The sequence below is a fragment of the Aptenodytes forsteri genome, unplaced genomic scaffold (genome assembly GCF_000699145.1).
Source record: "Aptenodytes forsteri isolate BGI_AS27 unplaced genomic scaffold, ASM69914v1 Scaffold217, whole genome shotgun sequence".
In the NCBI taxonomy this organism is placed as follows: Eukaryota; Metazoa; Chordata; class Aves; order Sphenisciformes; family Spheniscidae; genus Aptenodytes; species Aptenodytes forsteri.
Genome location: NW_008796222.1, coordinates 8,149,607 through 8,164,111, shown reverse-complemented (window position 1 = coordinate 8,164,111; position 14,505 = coordinate 8,149,607). Strand labels below are relative to the sequence as shown.

The 14,505-nt window shown below is 37.9% G+C and overlaps 1 protein-coding gene across 1 annotated transcript in view; it reads right to left on the bottom strand.

Moving 5' to 3' along the window:
• The window catches only part of WASF1 (WAS protein family member 1), a 33,164-nt gene extending 24,700 nt beyond the window's left edge, over positions 1 to 8,464 (bottom strand). Inside the window, 1 exon segment of the mRNA XM_009289161.2 lies at positions 8,308 to 8,464. Coding sequence (XP_009287436.1) covers positions 8,308 to 8,440 — 133 coding nt within the window. The 5' untranslated portion in view covers positions 8,441 to 8,464.
• Positions 8,465 to 14,505: the final 6,041 nt, after the last annotated feature.

The following is a 14,505-nucleotide window of genomic DNA, read 5'->3' as shown; positions in this document are numbered from 1 at the left end:
AGTACAAGAAAGAGAATGACAGATGACTATAACAAAATAATAACACTTTAGCATCTTGGTCACAACTGGATACATAATACCAGATCAGAAAGACCAGCGATCTTGTTTGCCTGTTAAATTAAATGACACGATAGACTTCTGCAAATAAATTATTTTAACATCTGTGAAAAGATTATTTTACTGTATTTGCAAAGCTTGCTTAATTGACCAGAAATATACCAAAATTTGTCATTTTCAAAAGGCAAGTCATATTCCCTCCAATATTACTAGCTGTTCTTCTCAGTCCATCATACTGGCATTTATTTTTATTAAGAGTACAAGTGTTTTTCATTTAAATAAAACGATACATTATTATTTATTTTTAATTAAGGAATGTATTATTCACCACCTCATTCTTTTCACAACTTTTTTCTTCTTGTCTCAAAGGCTCTAGTCACAATTAACCCTTCAGTAAGAAAGGGATACAGGAATGCAGCTCCCTCTGGTGTCAGTCCATGTCCTTTTTTGTGACAGCCAAATAAAATGGCTTGGAAGCAATGCGTAGTCCTTTCTCCCCCCGAGAATGTGAGTGTGTTTTGATAGCCTTTTTTGAACAATTATTTTCCTGACATTTAAAACAGACCTATGAGCTGAAAACAGAATACTTGCTAGTAGCCACTAGCTGAAAACAGAATAAAAAAAATACTGCTTACTACCGTCCTCATTTTTTTTTTCAATTAAGACGACCAAAACATGTATCATCCACTCCTGTTCATTACCGCAGCAGTAAGTGTACAATGGCTTATAAAATCTGAAAAAGCGACTGATCAGTTTTACAGTCCTCCTCTTTCACCATTTGTTTCTCTTAATTTGTTTTATCTCCTAGTTTTCTCCCATAATTTCTTAAACATTTGTCCATCATTGGCTTCTGTGCACAAATGAGTAATTTCTAACTATCCAATACACTAATATGAAGGGATAAGGTAAAAGAAATGTTGTTTTTGCCTTGTTCTGGGGACTGGGTATATATCAGATGAACTGAAGTCAACTACAATCACAACATAAGGTTCTGAACCTTATTTCAGGCTAATTAAACAAAGCGTGGCAAAGAGATGTCTTGTAAGTCTTATAAATTTTGTTGTACAAATTCCTAGAACCACACTAACATGCTGCAGGATCAGGGCATAAATTAGCAGTCCCCTCAAAACTCCAGTCCTTAAATTCACCTGAACTACGGCATTCTCTATGCTGTATCTGTTAGCAAACCTTAAAGAAAGGGCATTTAAATTAATCATTTTACAACACTAGATCAGATTTAGTTACAGGCTCTCAGACAAGGATTGGGACACAAGTCCTGAAGCAGGACTTGTGGAAGAAGCCACTTCTTTACTATCCTTTTGCATTTTTAAAGAAAGAGAGTTCCAAACCCTTCAACTGCATCTAAACCTGGAAGAGCACCCCGCAGACAGGTTATGGCATCAGCAGCCTCTAGGAACCATGGTCTAAATTTTAAGTAGCTATCTGGATAAATAAATTGAGCACCTAAAGTGCTCAATGCCATAGAACAGCATCATTTTTGGAAATTCAAGAGGATGACTGGTAAATCTCAGGCCAATGCAAGATGCATCAAGCGGGACAAACAAAATGAGACTATTGTTCAATGTTGCCAAAAGTATTAATCTTAATTAATTCAGCCTTAACTAATCTGTCAAACTTCTGGAGCTCAGCAGGGGGGAGGGGTTAACATGTACACAAACAAAATCTAATCCAACATACTTATCATTGGAATTAAATTATAAAAATACTTAATATATTAAATATGTCATGGCATTATCAAATGCAATGTATAATGAGGTGTTATTTAATTGAATTTAATATTATTGTTATTTTAATATTAAAATAGTAAATACATTGATATATTGAAATATACAAACCTCAAAATGTTATTACAGTTTAAAAATATAGGTTTGGCAAGATATTTTTAATATTATTGTTATTTTAATATTAAAATAGTAAATACATTGATATATTGAAATATACACCTCAAAATGTGTTATTACAGTTTAAAAATATAGGTTTGGCAATTTGATGTTTTAGAAAGAAGTAGAAATTGATAAAATATCAGAAAGAATAAGCTAAGAATTCAGTCTGTTACCCACCTATACGCTATCATTCCTTGATTTCTATTATTTCAATCCCATTCACACACTAAACAATATTTTTGCCCAGTACATTTTCTGAACAATAAAAGCATAGAACAAAAGCAACTGTAAAACCTGTCTCATGCCCTACTGCACAATCCCTTCCCAATATACTTACACTGTGCAAAATTACATTATTCACTACTGAATAGTTGCTTCCTACACAATATAGTGCATATATTAGAAAATATTCTTTTAGGATAATTAGTTACCACATAAGCCGCTAACAATATATAACCAGGGTCCCTTTATAAAGCAAAACAAGAAAGTTATTCTAAGTCTATTAATACATTTTTCTTCCTCCGTTAATTCTGACACATAATTTAACATATCCATTGCCTGTTGATTCAGCTTCAGATCTTCACTACATTAATTTTATTTAATTGAGTGTTTTAGCAAAAATCAAGGTATATCTGAGTTTCACTTGAAACCCTAGACTTGTTTCTCATCAGGATCATTTCAATCCCACAGCTCAGTGGCTAGGAGACGGACTAAAAGCTAGGAGACTGAACTCTCTCTCAGGCTTGGAGATAAGAACCTTGGTAGATCCTTGAGAACTTTAGTGGCTATGGCTGAGCAAGCTCTGAAAAATGACGTACTAAATATAGTTCAGTGATGCTAATTAGGAACCTATCATTATGAAGGTGTAAGGGCAGTCCACAAGGACCGGATTTAAGGATTATAACAGGAATATCAGAGTACTGAAGAGACAACTTGGTTCCTTTAGCCAGCAAAATTGAACCAGGCATTTATCAGACAACCTGACCAGGGTATCAAAAGTATCAAATAAACTATGTTAAAGGCCATCTCTGGAGCAGGTCTGATGCTTCTTGTTGACATCCAAGAAGAAAAAGTCAGCTTTCAAAAATCTCTAGTCATGGAGGTCTGAGATATCATTTCTTACCTCCCACTGAGAACACCATCAAGTAAACTGGCTGAGATTATCCATTAGGTATTCAGAAATCTGTGAGAGAGACTGCTGAGAGCTGAACCTGATGTTGAAGGCACCAGTCCTAAAGATCATTTCACAGGGAAGTCTTGCTCTTCCTTTCCTTTTTTAGTATCACCTGAATTCACTGCTCTATGTAGGCAAGGAATTAATGACAGGTAGGACTTTTTTCTGCTAACACATAGTTGTTTTCAATGAGAAATTACTGACCATTTGCTCATCCCCTCATTATCATTCGAGGTGGACACGAAACAGCATCACATTGCCAATACTGCCACTGCTGGGGAGACAACATTAAGAAATTAGACAGAAGTCTTTGAGAGGATGGGGGTCTCTGAAAAGCTGAGTAAGCCTTTAGTTTTCAAGTCCATCAGTTCCCTTACCCCATGTGCATAAGAACACTTTCTCTAGTGTTCCCTGGCAATCATAGTAATAACAAAGAAAGAGGGGTGACTAATGGAGAAAATTCAGAGAGAATACTGAATATGCTTGTGAGCACAGTGAGGAGGAGGATTCCCAGGGCAGGACCTGCTGCAGGGATTCTGCTGGCTCCAGAATACTGACTGAAGCTCTAGCTGCAGATCTGCAGAGACCTACCTCTGATCATGCAACATGCGGGGGCCTCACCATGTGCTGAAGACGTTGTCCAGAGAGTATGAAGAGAGAGAGGCTGGTCTTTGAGCTGAAGAGGCCTGGTTCTAAAGATTAGTTGCAGTCCAGACACCTTGCTGGTAGGTATTTCTGGAGAAATATTTCCCACTTACTGAATGTTAACACTTTAAGCCATGGCAAACTGAAGGATTCCTGAGGTGAGAAAATGTCTCTCACAAGATGAGCAGTGTTTAAAACCCTCTAGGGGATGGCATGGTAAGCAAAAAATAAGGAAGTTAAAAGTGTCTGAGAGGGAAAAAAAGGGGGTAAAAATAATATGCTTGAAAGTCAGGGTTTCACTCCTGAAAACTAACAAATAAGGGGTGAGGAAAAGAAATAACTAACTAGGAGAACATGGTAAAAATAGGAAATAGTACAAAGAAAAGATAGAAAGAGGGGAAAGGCTACTGAAGGTTCAATGTTAATTGAAAATTGTTTTCACTAACATAAAAGGTGCTCCAGCTTAGCAAACAGAGTTATGCAGCATTCTCTTTCTTCATACAGAGGTAGAAGAAAAAAAGGGAAATGACATCTTGCTATCACTGAATAAGAGTTCTGGTCTGAATGCCTGCAATATAAATATTCATTAAAGGAACATACTCAAAAGGAGAAATGTTCTCCTCCCCAGATGGAGGTGTCAGAAACCAGGGCCAAGAACAAATCCCGTCAGTTAGGTTTCTTATGTGGTACTGAAATTCTGTGTACAGGGAACAGCTGAATAAAAGGAAAAACAAGATTGGTCAATAGCTGTGAACAAAATGAGGAGGTTACATGCACACAAGAGAACTATTTATCCAACAATGGCACAGCTGCACAGTGCTATCAGTTACATTTCATGTATGCTGGAATGCTATAGCCTGACATACACAAACATATATCAACTCAGGCAGTACTGGAGTACTAATGTATCTGCAATATTGGTGAAAAAAATAGATAAGCACTTCTCCAAAGTAGATACAGTCAGAAAGCAAGAAATACAGGGAAGAATGGCTAGGAAACTAAAACAGCTGTTGCTGTTGTCCAGAGTTTCTGTTGCCACAGTGCTAAGAAAAGCTGTCAGAAGACAGATCCTTTTATGAAGTTAGAGAAGACTGGGAATAGACAGGGGGAAAAAAAAAAATTACTTACTGGCAATTTTGTATGTTGTATCAAGACAGACTGATGTGTTTTCATGCTCCAGGGAGAAAGGCAAGGACTATCACTCAAAGCAGAAATAAATATTTCATCCTTTCATCTCTACTTCTTTTAAAGGTCAGAAAATTTCTCAAACTGAACAACTAAAAGCAACACATCAAATAAACTATGAAAGGATTGAGAATTGGTATGGAGACACATAGCAGCTATTGCTGACATACTGATGTAAAGCTCTTTTCATTTTATATTAAAACACAGGAAAACAGAATTCCTGTCATTTAATAGGTATTGTTTCTGCAGGCATGTCCTACTTACACATAGCACCCAAGATCATAGAAACATAGTTGTGTTCAGGTTGAAAAGACCTCCTCCAGAGGTCATCTAGTCCAACACCCTACTCAAAGCAGATCCAATTAGATCCAGTTGCTTGACTAATCCAGTCGAGTTATTAGTATCGCCAAGAATGGAGATCTAACGACATACATGACAAAACTCTACACTTAGCTTTTCTAAAGAATGTTTATCAGTATCATTTAAAGTACTGGAGGCTCTAACTCCATCACAGCGCTCTTTGTCCATATCATATCAGAAGAAAGGTTAAGAATGGTTGGTCTTGAGTCATAATGGCAGGAGATTAATCCTCTATTTGAGGGCTGGTAACTGAAAAATCTTAGAGGCAGAAATTGCTAAGTGCTAATCAGGTCAAAGACCATTCATTTAAATTTGCATAACTTTACTGTCAAAAGCAAAACCAGCTTTAGTTTAAAGGAAATGAAACCCTACCAGAAGACTCAGTTTCCGCTCCCAGAGTGAAGCCTCATTTTGTCTACAACTTAAAGGCTGATTTTCAAACATACACATTATCCACAGAAAACAAAAAGGGAAGGACTGCAGAGAAGCTGGTTGCCAGGGGACTGCTGTGAAACCTTGCCTGCTGGCTGTGACTCACAGGCAACTACTAAAATTTATCTGCATGTCAGCAGGCCTCGCTGTACACTGGTAACAGTGACACACCAAGTGAAGACTGGTTATTTGGATTTAAGCATGAGAGACAAAACTCGTATGCCAGAACTCCCAAATATTTTTGAATTTGCATTGCTACTAGCACAAAGAGGCAGAAAAGCTAAAAGAATTCTGGAACAAAATACTTTCACAGGTACTCATACCTTTGTAACATGATCTCCGTTTTTATAGAGCAATCCTTAACGTTGCTGAGAAATAAGGATTATTTTGCAGAACATGTTCTACTTAATTGTAGGAAAAAATGGGTTTTTGTTGAAAACATACACGGTATAAACCAAAAACTTACTTCAGTTGGTATAAACACTGCCTGTAGAAAACCCGCAAACACCATGATGCTATTTGGAAGGAAGAACAAAAGATTGAAGTAACAGGTCCTGCTCATCAGTGTTTAACTTACCTATAAAAAATTCTGAATGACCTATTCTGGGCTTGCTGTTGCAGACTAAACTAGTGCATTTCCCCTCCTCCTTTTACCTTCCTTGTCATTTCCAACACTGTGTGCCTTTTTGACCACTAGTGAGTCACAAGTTCATGACAGAAACTCCTCTCAAGTGAAAACAGCTAGTTTAGGGCTCATTCCTATGTATGCATGCTTCACATAGAACCACATTCTTTTTACAGAAAAGGACTTTACATAATTACGGTTACATTCCCTGGAAAGTGTCTCCCTAACTGTGCTATACATTAGGCAAACCATATAACAAATGTGGGAGCATTCAATGGATATTCTTCAATACTTTTTTTTCTCCCTTAATTGAGTTCTTTCTGTTCTGGTATTGCTTCATCCTGACCTCTTCCTGAGCAGTTGTATACACAATGTCAGGCATAAGCTCTGTACACCAAGAAAACATAGCAAAGGCAGCTGAATCTCAATAGGTAAGCACTGAGACCATGATGTTGAGTTAGAAGTTGGTGTTCTTTAAAACTGAAAACCCAAGTGATTTGTTTTTTTAAGGTCAAATGAAACTTCCATATGAAAATATCAAATGTAAATTTGGTATGCCACCTACGAAAGGAAATTCCCCTACATGAAGTATAAAATCAAGTAAGAATTTTTAAAACAAGCAAACTAAAATAAATGAATACAATATTAGTAAGAGTGACTTGGAAGGGGAGGCTAGTACACGAGTGGCTAGTCTGAGAAGGGCTTTTGGCAGAATGAAGCAAGACCACAGATGGTGATCACAGAGAATCATAGAATCATTAAGGTTGGAAAAGACCTCTAAGATCATCGAGTCTCACCGTCAACCCAACACCACCATGCCCACTAAACCATGTCCCTAAGTGCCGCATCTACACGTCTTTTAAATACTTCCAGGGCTGGTGACTCAACCACTTCATATACTGCATCCTAATCTGATATGCCCTTGGTTCACTGAAAAGAATTTAAATAGTTATTTTCCTTGCTGTTGCAGCAGCTATACTAATAATGTTCATATTTATGTGCTGTAAGCATTCCTGTCACAATTGCATAATTCAGTGTCCTCAATTAGTCTTCAACCTAATAGCACCCTAACAGCTTTGAAATGCTGCCAAAACAGAGTCACCATACAGTATACCATCAAACCAATAACTAAATCAATCTAATTAACAAATTAGGCTACATCACCTATGACCCTAAGATACTGATGGAGCTGAAAGGCTTTTCACATTGTAGATGGATACACATGCACATTTTAATATTTAATGTGTTGGCAGTCTTACTAATGTGCTAGTGGTTAAAAAGCACCTGTAGTAGTGGAAATTGAAAATGCTAGTTCATCTGACAACTTTTTAAAGTTGCTTGTTTTTTCTTTAAAGAAAAAACAACCCAGAAACCAGCCTTTTCAGAAAAACTCCTTCAGAGTTCTAGAGCTTGAGAAGTATTCACTCCCCTCAAATGCACCGAGGGAAAAACTGTTGACAGAAGGGAGAAGGAGGAAGAAAAATCTTTAGCTGTTTGAAATACTATGCAATAATTAAATTTCGGGGTTTATTATTTTAAAAGGCAACTATTTTTTTCCTGAATGACCACAACATGACCAAGGGTTTAAGTTAAGAGAATTAAGCAACCAGTGATATATTCCTCATTATGTCATATTCCCTACCCAAGAATTGCTCTAAGGTTAGCAATTACTGACTTCATTAACCACCAGATACCTTTTTCTGTCGCGTTCCACTGGTAACAGAAATATAGGGCTGAATGGTTTTAAGACATGCTGCTGGAAAAATTCCTAGCTTTCTTTCACAGAAGTCCATGCTAGTCACTAGCCACAAAAGGACTGCATTCAAGGCTCAGAGAATTTGAAAAGGTGTTCCTACTTCAACCACAAAAACTATGACTGTAAAATATATTAGTTCTAAATACAGCTATTATGACAAAGTACTTACTTAGGCTACTCAGTTGTCTGATTATATTTGCCAAGGAGATATTGGTGACGCATTCCAATTCATTCTTGATACCTCGGGGCAGAGCTGTGTGGCACAGGTGCCTAGGGTCTATGTTTCTTTTTACCAGCGGCATTCTGAAATGTGTCAGAGGACCAGCAAACCTGTAAAGAAAGGAGACAAAATACTGTTATAAGTTTAATAATATTTTAAATTCAGATTATGTCTAAAGTTAAATTGACTAATCCTAACAAGATAAAAATACCTCCATAGTACTGATGGAATTCATTGCTCTGTGAGTACATACAACTTTTCCTCTTTGCCCAATGAAAGACTATTTCATTCTCTCTCTTTAAACCTTTACCTGACTCAGATGCCAGTGAAGTGACAAATAATTTTTTTACAATTCATGTTTTTTTCTTCCCCCACTGAAAAAAAGGACAGGAAAATCTGCGGTACAAAAACATTAAAGAATGATTTCCTTCTTGATGGACTACTTCCTTATCCAGACCAGGCAAAGTCCAGCAACAAATTCCCTTTATTATGAGGTCAAAGTCAAACTAGTTGCCTATTCCACCTGAAAGGTAGATATGATCCATTCACTATGTAATGTCATGTTACTAGCAGAAGTCACCCTTCTAGTCTAAACATCACTTCTAAATCATACCTAATCAAGGTAAGAAAAGAGGTTTCCCTTCCACCTACACTGCTACTGGCAATAAATTCAGCTAAGAACGCATCTTCCAAATACAAAAGTCTCCTCAGTAAACTTGTAGTGCAAAGTCTTCCACGACTCAGAAATCCTACCCCTCCACACCTTTCCAAATCCACATATGTTAAATTAATCAAGAGTTTTTACTAGTTCTGCAGACATCGTAAGAATTCTCTCAGGCTGTGAATCCCAGGCTTGTAATTTTCTACACCCATGGCACTGACTGGAAGGAGTTTCCCAGGGGGCAAGTTATGCCTCTCATCTTATTAGTGCTGCTTATTCAGATCTGTCTACTAAAACTTTTCTTCATGAAAAAAGGATTCCCTAAAATTCTGTAATTTTTCCATCATCTGTCATGTAAAACTCTGAATGACCAATGCAAAACTCCCATTTGATACGCAGAGAATGGATACACTTGGTATAACTTAAGTCTCCCTTCCCATTGCAGAAGAGATTACACTTTCTCCGGACAGCAAGGCAGAGAAGTTTTCCACAACGCAACCTGCAGTCCTAGTCCCTCAACCGGATAGCCTGCCACAGCTTCATCCATCCTCTGCTTAGAAGCTTTATCCCAAAATGTTCCCAGGATGCAGCTAGGGCTTCGTGTTGCGCCAGAGAATGCATCTTCCCTACAGTATATATTTAGCCACTGTTACCTTCTCTTGGTCGAAACAGATTTTTTGGATAACATAAGGCCATGGTGGTAGAGCTGAAATTTTGCTGACCTAGAATGGCATTGGGAACTAAAAGAGTCAAAGACAACTGTAATGAAGTATTTTCCCCTTGCAGACTGGTTATATTTCTCCTTGCCACTTTTCCTGGGAGTATATTCTTTCACTGAAGCCAGGGCTCATAGCTGAGGGACCCAGGCAGGATCCTTAAGTCTACCTGAGAAACACCTCTGCGTTTCCAGGATTTGATTAGACTTCATTCACTGCATTTTAACACCATGTCTACTGCCCTTATTTTCTTGAGAGAACAATCAAAAATATTTTATGCTTTTGAGGGATAAAAACCAATGAAAATAATTTTTCTAGTCACTGGCTTAAGGGAAAGATTATACAGTTCTCAAAATTGTGTAATTTAGTTTCTCAATATTAACAGTAAAAATTATGGCAGCGTGTATGGGGCAGGGGTAAATTACAAGAACAAATTTTTATTTTTATTTTCTAGGAATATCCCAAATCTTTCTAGTCCCTAAATAACTAAGTACTAAAAAGCTAGCTGCTACACACAAGCTAAATGAAATAAAAAGTGCAAATCTGAACACTGTCCCAGATAGAAGCAATGAGAAAGTGTTTATAGTTAAAGTGAGACTTTATACCTGCTGGTACAAGACACAGGTATAGCATGAAGCAAGGGAGATCAAACGGGCCCCACCAGCAAAGCTTCTCCTGTCTTAGGAGCGCGCAACCCCTCTCCCCCCAGTGACAAGACCCTGAAGAAACCCTTAACTACAGGTTCGTTATCGCAGTTTCCCAACAGAAAATAAAGGAACCATTCTGTCACTGTAAAAGAAACACAACAAATGATACATGAGTAATGTTCTACAGAAGCAATTAAATATTAATTCCAGAGTTAAGCCCTTTCTTGATTACTGCTTTAATGATACTGTTGTATAAACAGCACAGCAGGCAAGTCTTTTTAAAAGAGGTCCAACAAGTATGTAAAGAAATGTTTTCACAGAAAAAGTAAAAATCTACATATAAAAGAAACTGAAATAGTCCTTATTTCTATCTATCTAATATAGATCTGGGTTATAAAGGTTAAAAACATCTGTAAATAACAAGCATAAAAGCAGTTGATGGCTAGTGCACTTTTTCTTTTATCTTACATAATCAAGGTGTTAGTAAGTGATGATATTGCTCTCCCTCCTTGATTTTGTATCATTCATGAAAAAACTCGCCCAATTTATAGCATGTATAGATCGTAAAGCTTCAGATGCTTATGACAGATTCTTTAGAAAACTGTGTAATAGCAATTAAAAAAAACAAAAAAAAACCAAAAAAAAAAGGTTCTTAAAAGTAATTCCAGCCAACTGCTAGCTAGATTTTAAGTAACAGCGTTTGAGTGTGTACTGCCCTTTACCAGTCTCATTTGTCTCTAGGATAGAACACCTAACAAAATAGCTGAGAAGGCGCAGTATCGGCCCAAACATTTTCTCCAACAGGCATAAAAAGATGCTGCATAAGCAAAGATTAAGCCTGAACTCCCTGGACCTCAAAACGTACAACTCTGAACCTGAATAAAAGTCTATTTAAGACAACAGAAATTTTCCTGCATTGACCTCTCTAGAATTTGCAGAAAATCTATTCTTTGACCTTTTTTTCTCCCCCAAAACCCACAAATACCATTTGCTAATGTCTGAATAACACAGTTGTGGCTGTCCTATCCAAAGATACCGTATAATAAGAAAAGGTAGCAGAGGGAACAGTAAGTATTGTAAAAGGTATAGTTTTAAAAGAAGAATAAACTTGGAAAGGAAAGAAACGACAGAAGATATAACTGACACCTGCCAAATTACACATCATGTTTGAAAACTGTGCAAAGCCTGAACAGAGAATATTTCCCTGTTTCCCACAGAAACAAGAACAAGGAGGCAACGAAGGAAAATATCACTAAACATGCTTAAAACAAAGGAAAAGGCATTTCACACAATGTTTAATAAATTGTGGAACTCATTGCCACAGGATGCTGTATACAACAAAAATACCTGCCGGTAATTTGTCCACCACGGACCACATATTCTTTGCAGTTTGTTACAACCACTAGAAGATCTTGATGATTCCTCCCCAGTCGTATTTAGCAATCCCAGCACGGGGAGCCCTTGCTCATGAAACGGGTGTGCAACAGCAAACCGAACTTTACTGTACCCAAACAATTTCTTCACTCCTGTAAAAGATGTCTTTCCTAATGCAGTTCTTATCAAGAAAGCTGAAAAGTTTTGAAATTACTGTATTTATTATGCAGCTTTAGAGCTGTGAAAGAGAAAAAAACAAAAAAGGCGTTGTTACAATGTAGTATATCCTTTAGGTTAAAAGCAAAAAAAAATACACCCCACCGCCCGCTCCCTAACCATACATTACCCAAGCCACTCGGGCAGCAAAGGAAAAATTCATTCCTAGATCTTAAAATCCTGTTACCATGTTGCTCCCAAGCAAGCCCTTGAAACTGTTCGTAACTCCAACCAGGCAGAAGAGAGAAGCAGCTTGTCAGTGCATAAGAGGATCCCTAGGCTGAAAGGTTACATGACACCTCCTCAGAGGCTTACAGTTCTCCTGTCACACAGGTCTCGGAGCTCTCCCTCCCCTCAGCCCCACTGCTCCTCAGCTCAAAACTCAGGGGAAGGGAAGGCAATCCTCAAACACAAATATCTCCTCTTCCCTACTGTCCCATACAAATCTTCAAGGCAATTCTTAAGAAGCAGCACTAGTTTACACTCAAGTTAACTGGAAGTGCTTTACTCCATAGTGATCTTAAACTGAAGCTCCTCTTTACAAAGAGACACCGATCTCTTTCGCAGAGCCACTATTGAAAACTCTTCTCCCTCACTTCCTATGCATCCTTTGAAGCACTCTGAATCCACTTGAGAAGCCAACTCTAATCTTCTTCACAAACCCCTCTGCTACTTCAGTTGCACAATGGCTGGCACAACCTTCATCCCCCACACATATGCGGTGAGTATGGGTACAGAATACGAATACGTGTACATACTGAGTATCTAATGTTTTTAATCAACCTCTCATGCTTTGATACATGATTTTTTAGGATTTAGGTAAAACGCTCCAGTTGCTTTTTCAATTAATTCCTATTACTTAAACAACTGCAGAACAATGGCACAAATAAAAGTTAATTATTATCTTTTTAGAAGAACAGCCTTAATGAGATTTGACTGCACTTCTTTGCAAAAGGCAAGTTGTTTAGTGTGCTGCACAGCCCTCCAGCTGTTAGGGGCCTTACGGGTGTCACTCTTCTATCTCCGCCTCGTACTTCTCAAACGCGGCTGGCAGCAGCTGAGAAACCTGCTGTCGGGGCACCTGCCCCCGTGCCCACACTGCAGCCCCCATGCCCACACCGCAGCCCCTGCAGCAGCGCTGTCGGGGCACCTGCCCCCGTGCCCACACCGCAGCCCCTGCAGCAGCAGCGCTGCTCCCACGGCTCCGACCGGGACGGTTTCACCCTGCTGCTGGTGCCAAGAGAAGGCCCTGGGCAGCACCGGTGCAGGAAACAGCTATCATTCTCCCTTCAACACGCTCCTGTAGAAATATCTCAGAAGTGCAAGATGTGTGGAGAAATGTTACATTACTAGAAACTTGTGAAAAATTTGAAATGTCAGTTGTCACAGTAATGGTTCAGGTTTTCTAGCAAGTACAGTAAGACAAGTAGGAATGAATGCACAACATTAAGGTGGGGAAAAACTAACTAACCTGCCCAATAGTTTAACTGGTAATTAAACTATACTTCAGTTTTCTTTTCAGAAGACTAATATAATATCACAAATCACATCTTGTCTTTTTAATGAAAGTTTATTTCTGATTAGGTTACATTTTGTCCTTACTAAACTTGACATTATTTTCTTAGCATTAATGAAAGACATTCATTCATCTATAATTTTTATATAACATACCAATAATGCAGCACTGAATGCCCTTGCTTTCACGGGGTTAAATTTAATTCCAACCAATAGCCTATCTAGCCTATCTTTATGCCTTAATATTACCATACTTCTTGCAATTTTCCTTTAACAATGTGCAACAGCAATGCCTTTCATATGCTTCATTTAATTGATCACGTTCTAGCTGCTGGCAGAACAGACCACAGTTTGAAACCCAACAATCAATTTAACACTTCCCCCACCCACTCCTAGAAACAGAAATAGAATATACAATAGTTTTTATATTTGCTTATATAATCATGTACTAACTGCACCTACACTATACAGACTTTGGGACAGAATGAAAGTAGCTAATAAAAATCCTCAACTGTATTAATGAATCTGGTAAAATCAGAATTGTATCAGTTAACAAAACAAGCTTGTTCTCTTGTCAAGTTTTCTTTTAATTATACTACGAGACATCATGTTATACCAGTTGCAGAAAATCCAAAGATGGAGATTTTATAATACACACCTCTACTATGAAAAGGCAAGTGTGCAAAGACTTCATACAGATTGTTTCTCTGCAGCTCCCGCTGCAAGATCAAGATCCAGGTAAAAGCTTGAGAAAAAACAGACACCAGCAGCATAGTGTCCTCCTTCAACAAAGTAGGCCACTACCACCTACTGCTGAGTCAACATAACAATTTTAAAACTCTAAAGGCAATTAACATCCCTTAGAAGATACATCTTGGAACTGACAAGATGACAACTGACATCTTAAATTGACAATTCAACAGAAAACTGTTAAATTACAGTTTTGCAATCCTTTCTGTTATGAACCATGTCACAGAACGAAAGATCTTCTCCTTGGAACACTTCCCTCAAATCTCAG